This window comes from Papio anubis, chromosome X (assembly GCF_008728515.1).
Source record: "Papio anubis isolate 15944 chromosome X, Panubis1.0, whole genome shotgun sequence".
Taxonomy (NCBI): Eukaryota; Metazoa; Chordata; class Mammalia; order Primates; family Cercopithecidae; genus Papio; species Papio anubis.
In genome coordinates, this window is record NC_044996.1 from 126965014 (window position 1) to 126982682 (window position 17669).

A 17669-nucleotide genomic window follows, 5' to 3' on the forward strand; every position below is an offset into this window, starting at 1 on the left:
ACAGGATTATTTCATTATCTTCACTAAGACTTTTAAACATTAGATCTAGATAATCACTGCCATAATATCAACTGAATATTTCAAGAATAACTAATAAAGGGGATTAATGAGAGCTACATGACAATGAGGGCAATATTATCATGACACTCTGTTTTTTATTATAATTGGCTAAAATTTAAGATAATAAACTGATTGAGAATTAAAAGGTTTACACAGGGGTTGAATAGACATCCTTACCTGAATGAGACTATCTATATACACTTCACACTCCAAAAGAGTTGTTTACCGAACATGTATCCTTTCTTTCCATTAAGCAAGACACTACTCCAGCCAGAGAAAAAGGGTAAAGACAGAAAAAAGAGAGCACTAGTACCTCCCTGGGAGAAATGTAAACAGCAGGTAAGTGGGCCAGACTGGAATGAAAAAGTTTATGAATAATAGGATATATCTTTGGGTTCTAGCACAGAAATGTTTTGGAAGTATCCCTCTAGAAGTATGTGTAGGTGGTACGTAGGTGTCATTGACAAGGTGGGGTGGGTGATAAGACTGCATGCCTCTGAGGGATGGTGAGTGATAATGGTCTAGCAGAGATGAGGGCAGACCAGACTAATATTTTGTTGGTTTAATAAAATAAGGGCAGATCAAATGCTTTCCATGTCTAGACTATTCATGCATTCCCAATACCATATCTAGAAACAGTTTCTCTCACCTCAAAATGATCCAAGTTCCATGTCTCCATTCAGGCAATAACTGTTCTCTACTGTGTTTTATTGTTATTTACTTGCAGGTCTTAATTCTCCTAATAGGTCATATGCTTCTTGAAAGTATCCACACCTCAACTCTTACAGCACTTCACTCAGTGCTCAATGAATTTCAATGGATACACTAGATTTCTACTCTAAAGCTATCATAACACAGGTAAAAATATATAATTGAAGCTAAGAATTGGCATGCACAAGATAGAGATTATAAAGAACATGGTATTCACTTAAAAAGAAAGTAATGGGGCTGGACAAGGTGGCTCATGCCTGTAATCCCAGCACTTTGGGAGGTCAAGGCGGGCAGATCACTTTGAGCTCAGCAGTTGGAGACCGGCCTGGGCAACATGGCGAAACCCTGTCTCTACAAACAAAATACAAAAAAATTAGCTGGGCGTGGCGGCGCACACCTGTAATCCCAGCTACTCAGGAGGTTGTGGCTGTAAATCACTTGAGCCTGGGGAGTAGAGGTTGCAGTGAGCCAAGATCGCGCCACTGCACTCCAGCCTGAGTGACAGTGTGAGACCCTGTCTCAGAAACAGAAAAAGATGGCACACATGGCCTAGATTGTACTTTTTACAAAATCTGATGACAGTTATTATTTTTGGTGGTAACTGATGCTTGCCAATATGCCCTGAAAGATGAATGCACAGCCAGAAGCCTTTACATGCATGCGAAGATTGTGCTCTGATCTACTGTTGCAACCACTCTTTTTAGGAAATCACCATTTGTCTCTCAGCCACCTGTTGACCCAAAGTCACTGCTCAAAGAGCTCATTTCCAATGGTATCACAGTGGGATGGCCTGGGGCTACTGCTTCCTGCTAGACCACAAATATCCCATTTGAAGCAAGATTTTTTTGTCTCCCCAGAACAAGCAAAAAGTTCTTTTTCACCTTCCCCTTTTTACCTTCCCTTTATGCCTGCCCATACAATGACTGCTAAAGTTCCCAGCTGATATGCATGTGTTTCATATAACTAGCACATCAGAGATGGATTACATCAAATACTACTGCATCTATCCTGGAGCAAGTCCCTTTTTGTTATTTAATGTTTGCTAAGTCTCTGAGGTGAGGGTGATGAAACTGTTCATAAATATAGAGGCTGGTGTCTTACATCACTTAGGGGATGTGTGCTGATGAAGGTAAGTTATGACTGCTATTTCCATACTTCTGATTAGATATCAAGATTGATGCTGTGTTGATACTTCTTACACCTAGACCATAGTTTTTCAAATAGCAGGCTCTGACTTATTAGTGGTGAAGTCAATCTATTTGATGTCACAATAGGTATTTATATGAACAGGAGAGAACAGAAAGTAGAGAGCTTCGCATTCATATAATAAAGAAGTTTGTGACATTTTTGCTTCATTTACATATAGTGTTACATATGTGTGCGGACACTGGGTTAGGATATGAAATATATTTCTAGTGTGGGTCTCAGTCCAAAAAGTCTGAAAAAAAAATGTTGCCTAGAGCACCTTAAAGGCCACACCTATTTTTGTCAAGAGTTTCTCTATTTGGCTATCTTTGGATGGCCAACAGTCTAGAGTTTAAAACTAATGAACTACTGAAATGCATTATTTTAAACTTTCTTGCCCAGCATGGGGTAATTTTACAACTCTGTCTGAAATGGTCCGGATATGATGAAGGCCCCTAAGCATAGTATTTCTTCTTAAAAAGCTTTTATTCTCCCAATGCATTATTCTAAATATAAAATCAATCCCTCAATATATCCTTGTATTTCTAATTCTGACTAGGAGCTGGAGATGACAGTAACCAATACTGAAATCTTTCACATAGTACTTGCTATTTGTGTGGACCCCCAGAAGTATTTACTTGAAGCCAGTTTTTAAATTTTAATAATATTTAGAAACAGCGTAAACAACATTTCTTCTAACCAGCCTTTGGAGCAAGATTTCCAAAGCTGACTGCAACCTTAAAATAAAAAGATGAATTTTCTAATATCGTGAGATTTGAAAAGATCCACATAAAAGGAACTAAATGTTTGAAAGTAAAGCATAAGAAATAAGCTATATTCACTTTGAGACTGTGACTTCAAAATATCAGGAATAGACAGTGTCTGACCAGCTAGATCCCACTTCTTCCACACTCTATTTATAAAAACTTTATACAGAAGGAAAAATACATATATACAGATATATATACATATATATATATATCTACCTTCACTGTCCTTGAATTTCTTGATTGCCACAATTTCATGTGTTTCCTGCAAGGGAAAAGAAAGCAGAAGGAAAGTCATTCTCCAGTGTTTTTCCGACTGGGGATTCCAATTGCCTGGAGGTATATTCTGGGACAGAGTAGCAAGAAGCCAGAGTGTCAAAAATACATCATCTTCCTCTCCCCCGCCACCCCTCATTTCTTGGTTCCAAAATTCTCTTTCTTATCACCCCACAAACATTGTCAAGGAAGGAAAGGAAGAAAGGGAGAGGGTGTGGAGCAAAGAGCAGATACGGTGACGGAATATGCTTAACTCATAAATCATTAGTGTCAATGTCTTGAGGATACTCAAAAGTGCCAGGATGAGTGGCAGACTCTCATCTGTACTGCCCTCTGAAGTCCAGAGACACATTTTAATTGGCCTTCTAAGACCAAGAAAGGGCCTCTCCAATACACAGTAGTTGCTGGTAACAGAATGCTAACAAGCATATCTAATTTTCTCCAGCTCGTCCCTATTGATGGTCATTGCAAATCCAAAGTGAGATAAACATTCCATCACCAAATACCAATCATCACCTTCGTCCTGCCCTTATTTATCTCTTCTCAACAGAAGAGATAACAGAATTCTGCCTTAAAAGAAAATATGAAAATCTTTTTTGTTGTTTTTGGTTGGGAGGAAAGAAAATAAGGGCTGGAAAGGAAATGGAAATGCTAAGAACTAAGTACCACTAAACTAAATAACTTGTATCCAATTCTGGTATATAAAAGCAATAAAAAAGCTTTTGGCAAAATAATTAATATAAATTCTTCAAAGCCAACATGTCATATGAAAGCCTTCTGAATGACTCAGGCCTGTTCTTTTTTACTCTAAGTGGGGACACTTTCAGATCAAATCTTTTAATATTTAATAAAACGTCCCTGCATCAAAACAAAGACTTTAAAATTAAACACAATACCAGGCAAGTGCTATAAATTATGGAGGAAAAAGACACTTAAAGGTACTGTGTCTTTGTTTTTAATGAAGGAATAGGATTGTAGGGTACAGACAACTTACTTGTACGTATAGGGTACAATTTATTTGTACATTAATGGATCTTCTGACTTAAAGAAACTCCTTCTTCCAGGTATTTTATTATTGGGAAGGAAGAACTGCCAATTTTAAGTAATGCAGAAGATTATCAGCTAGAATATTATCCCACGTAGTACAAAGGTGACTCTTTTATATACGCTACTCTCCCATAATACATTGATATCATGTTCTTACCCAGCTCCTTTTCTAATGGCTCTAGCTAGCAATCTACCTACAGCATAACTGAAAGACCAGACCCTATCAGGAACCTCCTCTTGCTTTTCTCACAGCACAAAGGTGTAGCTTCCAGGAATAGAGAAAAACTGCACATATCTCAAATGAATATTGTTCCAGGTAGTGTTCCATCTTATATTCCACTCTAACTGAAAGACTCCCACATACATTTCTTTCATTGCATCCTAGGCATTAAAATTTTGTCTGATTTTATAAAAGATTTTACTCAGTTCAAAACGGTCCACTGATGTGACTACAAATTTAAATTTGTAACTGGCACATTTATACCACCTTGAATAAATTCATTAGTTATTTTTCTCTGGCATCTCATAAATACAATTTACTGTATAAAGCGACGGCTAATGGGGGTCAAATAAAATGTTTATTCTTTTATTTATCCTTTCAAGAATACCACGAAAATCCTCTCTCCTCAAAACTCACTCTCTCCGCCTCCCCCAATATGGTTTATGTATTTACTTAAAGAATGAAGTCTAACAGATGAAGTTTTCTACATTAACCAATTCAGTGTTTAGTGCAAAACACATGCAATTAAGAGAAGATGCTGGAAAGAATTTAACATTTCACATGTATTCAAACTGCTTATAAAAATAATATAAACTCATTACAGAAAATACAAAAAGAATATAAAGGGTACAAAAAGGATATAGAGAAGACATTTACAAAATTAACTCTTGCTAATATTTTGGTATATTTTCTTCTAGTAAATTTTTCTCAAATGGTAGTAGTAATACTGGATATCTTACTGTATGTTGTTTTTATTTCACTTGATATTATATAAGCAACATTTCAAGCTGTTATTTTTAAAACCACCATTTTTCATGGATGGCTATTTAACAAGTCTATTAATGAACATACTTCAACATCTGCATCTGTATTTCCACAGAGTAAATTCTATAAGTGATATAATTGGTTCAAAGGGTATGAATGTTAAAGGTTCCCAATATATACTGATAAACTGACATCCAAAAAAACCGTCATGTCACAGTTCCCTTCAGCAGTGTATGAGAATATTCACTCTACACCCATTGCCAAAACAAAATAAAATCATTAAAAAAAAACTTCTCTGGCATTCAATGAGATTAGAGAAGTTTTCTTCTAATAAGTGAAATCCGGTCTCCCAGGGTTAATATTTTCTTGCTGATTCATGGATGATAACTTATTGCCAAATTCTGTTACAAATCTTTTCCCCAGATTGTTGTGCTCGCTAGAGTTTTGTTGTTGTTGAATATAAATTATTACATAGTCAAGTTTACTGATACAGGCATTTGTAATTATGTCCATTACTTTTGTGCTCAAAGTCCTTACTTAGCCTGAGCATGGTTAATATTCATCTGCATTTATGTATCTTGATATTTTCATTATTTCTTTCCTTAAATCTTTATTCACTTGTAATTTATTTTAATATATGACATGGTGAGGGAATCCAGATTTAATATAATTTCTAAACACTAAACCAATTTTCCCAATACCCTTTACCAGATATTTTTAGTTGTTACATCTTAGCATCCTTACATATAGATACTAGATGTGCTTTCAGAGCTTTCTAGTGGACTCTAGCCTAGTCTAGTATAGGCTACTGATCTGTTCTTACGCCAGAACCAGTGTTTAAAGTATTGTGACCTTGAACTGTTTTAAATTAATCTGAGGTTATCGACACTGATTTTTCTTATACCATTTTGTTAAATATATTTATTTTTGAGAGCAGGGTTTGACTGTTGAATTTAATTTGTAATTATAGATACATGAGCTATAATATTTTATTTTTTTTTACATATTCAGTTTGCTTCACTGTTTACCACCAGTCCTTTTCTTGTATGGTTTATACATATTTGAGTGATTGATTTGCATTCATGTTTTGCTCAGCCAGAGTACATCTTTGAAAGATTTTCTGACAAAGTGTCCTATTTTCCAAGTCTTTGCATTTTTGAACATCTTCACATATACATGGCAACTTGATAGGCACGGAATTCTTGGGAAGGCAACCTTTTATTCTTCAGAGTCACTGGAAGCTTAAGTGCACCATAAAGCCCTGGAAAATGCCATTCACATCACAGACTCCAGAGTCTATATGCTTATTAAAGCAACTTAATGCAGGTAGGAATAAAGTGTCTTCTTGTAACAAAATCTATATACTAAGATATTTTTCCAAGAAGAAGGAAATTAAGGGTCTAAAAAGAAGGACTGCCATTTTCTAACATAAAGAAATTACAATACTGTCACATAAGGCATCAAACGGGGAACAATGACCTGACAGTCTCTGGTATTTGTAGCAGAAAAGAAGTATGAGGCCTATTTGGATTTTGTTCCAATATAGATCACTTCTTTTTTCTCCCTAAATACTGTTAGAACTTTTCCTTTTCCTTGAAATAAAAATTTTAAATTATTCGGAATATATCTAGAGGAGTGTGTGTGAGTGTGTGTATGTGTATTTTTTCAATCAATAATACCTGGAAATCAATGAAATTAGAAAAGTCTCCTTATAGCAACCTTGTATGTTGTTTCTACTCCTATTTTTCTATTATTTTCCACCACAAACCTTACAACTTTTAGGTTGGATCTTTCATAATTGTTTAGTATGTTTTGTACTAAGTTTTTGTACTTAGTATGCAACGTTCATGATTGCATCATCAGCACCTAGAATAGCAGGCACATAGTGGGTGTTCGATAAATATTTAGTAAATGAACATTAATGAGTTCAAAAGTGCTACACAATTTTGTTTTATCCATTTAAGGCTTCTTTCACTTGTCTTTATCTCAGCCAACTTCTGCATTTTTTGCCTTGTTTAGCTTATTCACTCTCTGTAGAGGTCTTATCTTCCTAGCTTTCGTATGGGAGACTAAGCAGATGTCTTAACTTTATTGGTTTGTTAGAAAAAGTCATTTTCAGAACCATGTGTTGCTTCTAAATCTTCACAGCAATGTTTTATCTTCCCCTATCTTTTCATAGTGTTTTCTCTGCTCCACCCTTTAAAACTCATTCTTACTAAGATGGAAAGAGATCCACCAGGACTGGCATTTGGCCTCAACTTGAACTTCAAATATGAACTGATGCACCCCGAGCCCGATTTTAGAACCTGGCTCACTAGCACATATCCTTCCCATTGGGGTTGGCTGGTCTGAGGTTAAATTGCCTGGGCAGGGTTCTCTGAATAAGAAGAGCACATGCCATTAGCTGTTTACCTCATGGCATTCTGGAGACCACATTTCTAAGCACAGCCTCTCTTCCCTCTACCTTCACCACACTTTGCCACGGGGGACTTCGAATCCTAGGATAGTACATGCCTTTTCCAATCCTTCCTTGCTTCTTCCCTTACTATATTTAGGACATTTTGGTCTCTGCAAAGATCTGGAAATGCAGATGCTAATGCAGGCTAGTAGGGGGCTGAGAACTCCAGCTCCAGCGGTGTCAGATTATGGTTAACCTCAGTGAGATGGTTGCTTATTTTTCAGTTCCTGTGAGCATGGGTCCAAGGCATTTTCTACTCCCTTTGGATATCTGGCCTGATTTGGGTTCATAAAGTAGGATAAACAGCATGATGTTCAAGAGTATGCTTTCAACCCAGTACTGCTAATAAAATTAATTCTCCCTGGACTTTGCTAGCAATCTTCGATGTTTAGTTTATTAATTTGTAAAACTTCATGGGTATTTAATGGAGAGGTAGGAAGTAACACGCCAAGCTTTATTACTTATTCTACCACCACCCTGAGATGCTATATATAATAAAGGTGTAGACAAAGAGAAAAACATACAAAAAATAACTCCGAAAAACTTGTTTTGAATTTAATTTATTCATAAAAGCATACCATTGCCCCCACAACGTCTGCAACAGAATGTCACCAGCTGTAGTTAGCAAGATAGGCATAGTTTGCTACTTGTTTCAGTGTCTTTATTTAAAATATGAGGTATTTAAAAGCTGACATCTTAAGCAATAAACTAAGAATGTTATCAAATACATCAGTAATCTATGAATGATAATTCTATGCCTCACCCTTAATTCTACCTTAAAATTGGAATTGTATTATGTATTTTGGAACACAAACAGAAAGACCAGGTAACTTTAGATAAAGGTTCCTGAATTGTACTACCGTCTCCATGAGTAAACAAACCATATCAAGGCATTTCACATTTCCCAGAATAAATTTCCCCAGCTGGAAAAAAAAAAATCAGAAAGAGAATAAAAAATAAATGTTATGAGTACTAACAAATAGAAATATCTGGAGAGCCTATAGTTCCTTCAATATTCTCAAGATCTCTACCCCATAAAAATCAAGCCTCAATCACTAGAGACTCATACTAGACAGAGAGACTTATAACCATCAACTCACTTGCGTTGCTGATTGTCTAAAGTTTTGGGTCATTGTTTTATTAGCAGTATTAATTGTCCCTTACTTATGATTCTGGCAAAGCAACTAACTGGTATTAACAGCCATACAATTTACTAAGTTATTTTAAAATGCAGTTATATAACTTAATTATGCTCTGGAACAGTGAATTCTTTAAACTGATCATACACTGTATAAGGAAGTAGCAGGAGTCTTATTTTTCAAATCTTTTGCTAAGTTAAAATATCCAACAGGTATCATGAAACAGAACAGAATAAAATACTCTTTTATTCTCCTATTCACGGATTACGCCATTTCAAAAGGTTATAACAGTTATTCCTCGGTATCTACAATGATATAGAGGGGGCCACTGGTTCCAGGATCCCTGAGGATACCAAAATCCATGGATGCTCATCCCTAACATAAAATGGCATAGTATTTGCATATAACCTGTGCACATTCTCCTATATACTTTAAATTATCTTTTGATTACTTACACTACCTAGTACAATGTAAATGCCATGCAAATAAATAGTTGTAATACTGTGTTATTTTTATATGTATTTTTATTGTTGTATTTTTAAATTTTTGTTTGTTTTTCTGAATATTTTCGATCCTCAGGTGGTTGAATTCATCAATGTGGAACCTGCTGATATGGAGGGCCGTCTGTAGTCTACAATTCGTTTTCTAATTACTCTCTGAGGAAGTGTTTTCTTGGGAGAAATTCTTTATTTCATCATCCAAATAGCAGGGAATATAACTTGATAACTAAAGTATTGTAAATATTTCTGTTCACGTTTTATTTGCAAATATCCTGTCTGCTCCCTGGGCATAAGTAAAACCCTACAAACATAGAAACTACTACTTTATTGTTTCTCAGCCTTTTGGCTAAGATCAAGTGAAATTAGTACTTTTTTTTTTTGAGACAGAGTCTTGCTCTGTTTCCCAGGCTGGAGTGCAGTGGCGTGGTCTCAGCTCACTTCAACCTCCACCTCCCAGATTCAAGCGATTCTCCTGCCTCAGTCTTCTGAGTAGTTGGGATTACAGGCACACGCCACCACACCCGGCTAATTTCTGTATTTTTAGTAGAGACGGGGTTTCGCCATGTTGGCCAGGCTGGGAAACTACTACTTTATAGACCAGTATGGTCCCTGAAAAAGTAAGCTTCATTTTAAGTTATTATTTTTAAGTACTTTTGTGCCCAGCCCCATGCTAAGTGCTTCCCGTGGATTATCTCACTTAATTCTCAATTCATCATTCTGAGGAGGATCTTATGCTCATTTTACAGATGAGGATACTGAGTTTTAATGAAGTTCCATAATTTGTCCCATGATCACACAGCTAAGACGTAGCAGAGCTGAGATTTTAAACCCAGGAAGACTGATTCTGAATGCCATTTCTCAACCATAATCATGCTATACTGCCTTTGCAAGCCATGTATGTAAATTTTGTTGTAGAAAACGATTCTGAAACACACAAACACACATCACCAAGGAGAAATGTTAGTACCAATGAACATTTCTAAATAGTTTTCTAATAATATGTTATAATATTTATACACTTAAAAGAACAGGCAAATATTTCATTACTTCCATCTTTATCTTTTTTACTGTGTAAACCTTCTAAAATAACTTAGTCCAAAAGTATTTATCTTTACATTATAAGTAAAATTATAAAATGGGAGGAAATTCAAGCACAGGATACATTCTATAGCAGGTAAATTATATCAGAGCTAACATGCATTTGCCAAATACTATAGAAATATAAAATACCATCCATGATATTTATTCAGTGATAAAACCTAGATTTCTCCAGGAAATTCCTTAGAGATCTTGACTTACATTATTTATTATTTGAAAACTACCATAGTTTGTCAATACTAAAACTTAGATTTACTGCTAAGTTTTAGTACTTCAGACCAAATCTCACACACAAAAAATCTATACCAAAGAAAAAAAGCATTTCAATCAGTCAACTAACAAATGTTTATTGGACCTCTGCTTTATGTAAGGTTTTCTTTTGTATCCTGTGTTTGACATGAGTGAGTAAATGAAGCTGTCTTATATACATAGAAGTTTACAACCTGGTATGTAATAAAAAATGCATGACAAAAGCTAAAAAGTATAACAAATGTTATATGATATGCCGGAGTTCAAAAAAGATCATGCAAATATACAGAAAAAAATGTATATCCCCTTCAGATTTAACAGTTGATAATATTTTGGCTTATTTGCTATGGATCTCTTGCCTTTTGAAACGTAAAATGCCAAAATATAAAAGTTCATTCATTCCCATTCCCTCTACCCAGAGGTAATTTCTATCCTGAAGCTGATATGTATCATTCCCACACATTTTTATCACTACAAATGAATTTGCCCATAAATTGTATTGCTTTGTGCACTAAAAATCATGCAACTAGCATATGTTATTGCATGTGCCTTTTTTCTTTTCTTTTTTTTTTTTTTTTTTTTTTGAGACGGAGTCTCGCTGTGTACTCCCAGGCTGGAGTGCAGTGGCGTGATCTCGGCTCACTGCAAGCTCCGCCTCGGGTTCACGCCATTCTCCTGCCTCAGCCTCCCAAGTAGCTGAGACTACAGGCGCCCGCCACCACGCCCGGCTAGTTTTGTATTTTTAGTAGAGACGGGGTTTCACCATGTTAGCCAGGATAGTCTCGATCTCCTGACCTCGTGATCCACCAGCCCGGCCTCCAAAGTGCTGGAATTACAGGCTTGAGCCACAGCAGCCCGGCCACATGTGCCTTTTTTTAACCCACTTAAAAAATACAATCTGTATCTGAGATTAAAATCTAGAAATCTAGTTAAAGGGTTCTCCTTGAGGGGGTGACCATGCTCCCCCAAGACATCTGAGACACTTTTGGTTGTCACATAGGCTGGGGGCACTACTGGGATTGAATGAGTAAAGACCAAGTGCTGCTAAGCATCCCACAATGCAGGACAGTCCCTACAACAGTCCCAGCCCCAAATGTCGACAGTGCTAAGAAATTGCAGAAACTCTGCTTGAGTTTATTCATTTAACCATTTGTGGTATTTCCCTATAAACATTCCCCTTAAAAATGTGAAATGCCATGGTATGTGTATACCTATCTAACAAACCTACATGTTCTGCACATGTACCCCAGAACAAAGAGTATAATAAAAAAATTTGAGAATGATCCTTGTTGAGGAGATCAGGTAAAGCTTTACTGAAAAGTGTATGCTATGAAGAAAATTTTAATTGAAAGAAGATTAAAAGATCCATTCTCCAAAAATTATTAAAATTATCACAGCACTAAAATGTCTACACTCATTTTATAAAACAATGATTACTTTTATAACTTTTGTAATATGGTTCTATTAAAATATTATACCATGAAATGGCCGGGCACAGTGGCTCACGCCTGTAATCCCAGAACTTTGGGAGGCCGAAGCGGACAGATCACCTGAGGTCAGGAGTTCGAGACTAGCCTGGCCAACATGGCAAAACCTCATCTCTACTAAAAATACAAAAATTAGCCCGGCGTGATTGTGTGGGTCTGTAATCCCAGATACTTGGGAGGCGGAGGCAGGAGAATCACTTGAACCTGGGAGGCAGAGGTTGCAGTGAGCTGAGATCACGCCACTGTACTCCAGCCTAGGCAATAGAGTGAGACTCCGTCTCAGGAAAAAAAAAAAAAAAAAAAAAAAAGACAGTGAAATATACCAAAAGGTATACTGAAAACACATTTCCTTTTTTTTGTAAAAATTTCAGGAATGTTTTACATTTGGCCAAAAACAATTTAGTGGAGTCTATACCAATACATGGCAAAACTGCCTATTAAGGTTCACATGATGGAGTTATTATTACAGGAAACACTGATGTAAACTCTAACCTGCTCATAATTAGAATTAAATGGTACACTAAGAGTACTTTAAGAAAACTTATAATTTAGAAAGCATTACAAGAAAAACCATGTATTTACTTCATGTACAGTCTCTAAAAAGAGGATAGTCTTATGAAAATACTAATACTTTTTCAAGAACATGAGACAGCAGGTAGCAAAAAAGGAAGACGTGAGAAGTGGGATCTCACAAAGAGACTTTGCATATAAAATGACTGCCTTCCGGGCAGATCACTTGAGGTCAGGAGTTCGACAACAGCCTGGCCAACATGGTGAAACCCCATCTCTACTAAAAATACAAAAAAATTAGCCTGGCATGGTAGCACACGCCCGTAGTCCCAGCTACTTGGGAGGCTGACACATGAGAATCGCTTGAATCCAGGAGGCGTAGGTTGCAGTGAGCCGAGATCACGCCACCACACTCCAGCCTGGCTGGGCAGACAGAGTGAGACTCTGTCTCCAAAAAAAACCCACAAAAAACTGCCTCCAAGCCAAGTCAGTGATAAATTTCCAACACAACAACTCTGTTTTCTCATTATTTCCAGTAAGACATAAAATCTCTTCTACCATCTCTGGGCTGGATCTGCCCTCCATGCATCTTTTATTGAGATGTAAAATGAGAATGTATGAGTGTAAAATATTCAGACAGAACGCCTAACCATTCCCGCATCCTCCCCTACAAAACCTGGGCCTGTCTCCTGTCCCATATATCTCAGTGAACACTAGCCAGAAATTTGGGATCACTGCTGACATCTCCCCTGTCTGCACCACCAAATCCAAATCCATCCAGTCTATCACTAAGTGCTGTTGGGTTTTGCCTCCTACATTGTTTTCAAATGGGTCCACTGTCCTGTACCTGAATGCTCCTCCTACCCCTGGTCAAGCCTTTGGCACTTTCACCATGAGTACTGCCACGGCCCTTCTGATAATGTTCATCCCCTCAGCAACTAGGTTCTTCCTTGGGAAAGGAAATCTGATTTCGAACTCCACCATTCCCCTTAAAATTCTCCCAAACTCCACTGACCTGACGACTCTGTCGCAGCTGCTCCACATAGCAGGCCAGGTAGCTCTGCCGCCTCCTCTCCCTAGGTCTCCCTTGCTTGCTGAGTCACGTCTCTCCTTGCCACGTTCTCTACTGCCTTAGGGTCTATTCCCTTTGTTCTTGCAAGCTTTGCCCTCCCTTGCTCACTCAATCCTCTCTCATCCCCCAGATCCTGGCTCAATCAATCCTCACTTCCTCAGAGGAGCCTTCCCACAGCTCCTTGATGAGATCTGAAGGCCCTGTGGTGTTCTCTCAGCAAGAGCCTCTTCTTTATAACTTGCATTAAAGTTCCACCTTTACAGATTTACATGATCACTTGATCAAGGTCTGACTCTACCACTAGACTGCAAGCTTGTAGTTAAGAAATAAATGTATAACTGGTCCAAAATGTGCTCAGCAAAAAAGGACAAGAGCTAGTGCAAATGTCTTACTGTATTGTGTCGCCAATGTAAAACATATATCCTGCTGGCCTGGCTCATTCTTCTCTTTGGATATCAGTTACTAATTCTACCACAGCCTAACACAGAAGCACTTTTTCCTGCCACAATTTTAAAAAGAAAAAGACATTCCTTGGTATATAAGGAAAAACCAACCAGCCAAGAACACAGAATACAAATATATACATTTCAGGTTTTTTTCTTTTTCTTGTTTTTTTTTTTTTTTTTGAGATGGAGTCTCGCTCTATCGCCCAGGCTGGAGTGCAATGGTACAATCTCGGCTCACTGCAACCTCCACCTCCCAGGTTCAAGCAATTCTCCTGCCTCTGCCTCCCGAGTAGCTGGGATTACAGGCGCACACCACCATGCCCAGCTAATTTTGTATTTTTAGTAGAGACAGGGTTTCACCATGTTAGCCAGGCTGGTCTCAAACTCCTAACCTTGTGATCCACCCGCCTGGGCCTCCCGAAGTGCTGGGATTACAGGCATAAGCCACCGCGCCTGGCCACATTTCGGTTTTTTTTAAGGAAAGATTCCCTAGGAGACATATTAGATCTGTTTTTCTATGCTTTAGAAAGTTTCGGAAGGGTATGGTGGCTCATGCCTATAATCCCAGCACTCTGGGAGGCCGAGGCGGGCAAATCGCTTGAGCCCAGGAGTTCGATACTAGCCTGGGCAACATGGTAAAACCCTGTCTCTACACACACACTACAAAAGATTAGCTGGGTGTGGTGGTGCACACCTACAGTCCCAGCTACTCAGGAGGCTGAGGTAGGAGGATCTTTTGGGCCAGGAAGGTTGAGGCTGCAGTGAGCCGAGACTCTGCAACTGTGCTCCAGCCTGAGCAACAGAGTGAGACTCTGTCTCAAATAATAATAATAGTAATAAGTCAAGGTATCTAGTAAGGCTATGAGACTTGGGGCCACCTAGATGGCTGACATTTGAGTGCCACAAATGTGAGAACAAAACCAAATTAAAAGTCTTGGACCACTTAATTGATAAATGCAAACAAACCCACATATCCAGAAATCCTTTGTAAGTAGTTTAATATGCTCCATTGTAACTATTATAGAGAGTATCAGCCTGAAGGGACGATGGCTGATAATGCCAAAGAAGGAATTAAGAGGGCTAGTTTACACAGAACTATACACTAAAAATGGGTACATCTTACTGTATGTAAGTGGGTAATTCAAGATGAATCACTTAAAAATAATTTACCTCATAGTTCCAGGACTAATATAAATTTACTACCCTATGTTCATATTATAGATTAGGTAATTAATAAAATGTTCAAAAAGTAAAATATAGTTATCAAAATGAAAAATGAGACATTCAGAGAATAATTTTCCTTAATCCCTCTGGCAGAAAATACCAACTATTTTCAATGGAAAGAGAGAAAGGTGAACTTTCAAAACAATCTAGCTCCATATTTATAGATCATATAAAATTTGACATGCATCTCATTTTTATATAAAACCCAAACCTTCAAACATTATTGCAGATACCCTCAAACCACCTTGTCTATACCAAATTCACAGCAAATTGTCTGCAAATGAATGAGAATTTTGAAGACTACATGGCAGTGATGCCTGTCAGACAGCCTTTCAGTTTAGTATTAACCATCAAGTCTATAATGCAGTTATTGTGAAATTGTGTTACTATTTCATTTTGTCCTTATAACAATGAGATGAAAAAATGAAAATTTCACTTCTAGTGATCAAGTAATTGAGACCACGATGGCATCAGGCATGCCAACTGCAGGCAATCTAAACCTCAGATAATCATTGGACTTAAAAGCTATGTTCCACTGTGAATGAAGAATACAAAATTTAAATTTAAATGCAGGAAATATATCCTCAAAGACTATCTTGCTGTGGCAGGAAGAGTAATTTATAGCACACTAAATTTAACCTGTGCCAAGAAAACGTAGCTTTAAAATTTTCTGTAACTGTTTTAACCTTGCTTTTCAAGCCCCCACACTTGACTTTAACTTGCATTATATGGTAGCACAGTCCCTTCTGGTTTATAGTCTTGTTCAGGTAAATGCTCAGTTTTTCCATTTTCTCCCTGCTGCTTCTACCAAGATGGCAGCTGTGGGTATGGATATGGGTGAGGTTACAGAACTTCACTGTAGTAAGGTAGAGATTCTCAGGTCTCCAAGACAAGGTTCCTTATAGGTGTGGACCCCAGACACTGGCCAGATGCTGCTGTTAGAGCTCATGGAGGCCGTAGACTCAGGTGTGCTCTCTTGGCCCAGAGTCCAGGGATCTACCCTAGCTGGTCTGTCTCTAACTGGTGCCGAAGACATCTAGACTCCTTAATCTCATTTATACCCGAGACCTGGCTCAATCAGTGTCAGCTAGTGTGGCTGTCAGCTACAGTGTGGGTATCAGCTTGCCCCTCAACACATCTTTCCCATTGACAGGTTCACTGGCTCTCAATCCAGCTACCTGGAGTGTGAAGTAACTTTGGGATTTCTCAGAAGCCACTCACCAGCTAAAGGAGGCCTGGCAGTCCTCTTCACCTAACCACAGTATGCTACATTTTCTTCTGCTGTGGCTGCTTACATTGCGTTAAAGCAGCCTTGCAAGACAGTTTCTTCCCTGAGTTACAAGAAGGGGATGGGGCATAAGCTTCCTTCACTTTTGGCTTACCCTCAACCTACCCACCCCCTAAACCTTGAATTTCAGTTCCCTAAGGTGATAGGGGTGGGGAATGACAAGACATATATACCTGACCACCTGCCTGCTCTAACTCTGCCTGTTCTTCCCACATTCCTTTGACACCTGAATGGGCTGTCCTTCATTTCTCCTTTAATACTCAAGGAATTTCCCCTACAAAGTGGCATTCATCCTGCTCTCTTTCCTGGGGACGTGATAAAAGAAAAGATCAGAAGAGAAAAACCAATTTATTGACCAAAGATACATCATCAGGTATTCCAAAAGTATTATCCCTGCTAAATAAAGATTCAAGAATATTGACAGAATAGAAAACAAAGTTTAAAATTATGGACTGATGATCAGCATAAAAATGCATTGTCCAAATGAAGAAAAAAATCTATTGCTCTGTTGAACAAGTGATAGAGCTTGCTAGAGATTCCTTTATCAAGGGAGGGACAGACTGTGCCTTTCTTATGACCAATTGTTTCAGTAAGTTATGTAGAGACCATCGAAGTCAGTATACTTAATTTTTGCAATTATTCATGTATAAACAATGTACAGGTAGTTAACAATAGCATAGCTACTACTGAGCAAGTTGCTCACTGCTTTCTTAGAGCCTGAACAAAAGCCAGACCCATGAGTACATACTCATACATTCTGCTGACGTTAGAGACAGTAGAGCAAAAATGGTAATAAATTAGTGCTCCATAAAAAAAGCTTGATTCTGTTTTGTTATTTTTTGTTATATTTTATTATTTGTTTTATTCATCAACACACTGATGAATTGTGCATGCATGTATATAAAATCTATAAGTCTTAAGATCTGGCAAATACAATATCCTAATTTTACATTTTGTAAGAAATGAGAATACTAAAATTGCAAATAAAGCCAATGCACCAAGGTTTAATTTTTTCCAATTCACAAGAGATATGGCTGTTTTAGAACAGGAACGAGCTTAACAAAACTCCGAAGTTCAAATAAAACAAACAGCAATTTGGTTCTGTATAACATCTTCGGGCTACCTAGGCACAAGGTGCTCAGGTGCGCAATCGCTATGACACTGCTA

General features: G+C 37.7%; 1 protein-coding gene across 5 annotated transcripts in view; it reads right to left on the reverse strand.

Annotated features, from left to right (window-relative positions):
• CDKL5 (cyclin dependent kinase like 5) overlaps positions 1-17669 on the reverse strand; it is a 225932-nt gene that overhangs the window by 86659 nt on the left and 121604 nt on the right. For all 5 annotated transcript variants that reach the window (XM_031660487.1, XM_031660488.1, XM_031660484.1 and 2 more), the window contains one exon: positions 2943-2988. In XM_031660487.1, the coding sequence (XP_031516347.1) occupies positions 2943-2988 (46 nt within the window). The remainder of the gene's footprint in view (positions 1-2942; positions 2989-17669) is intronic.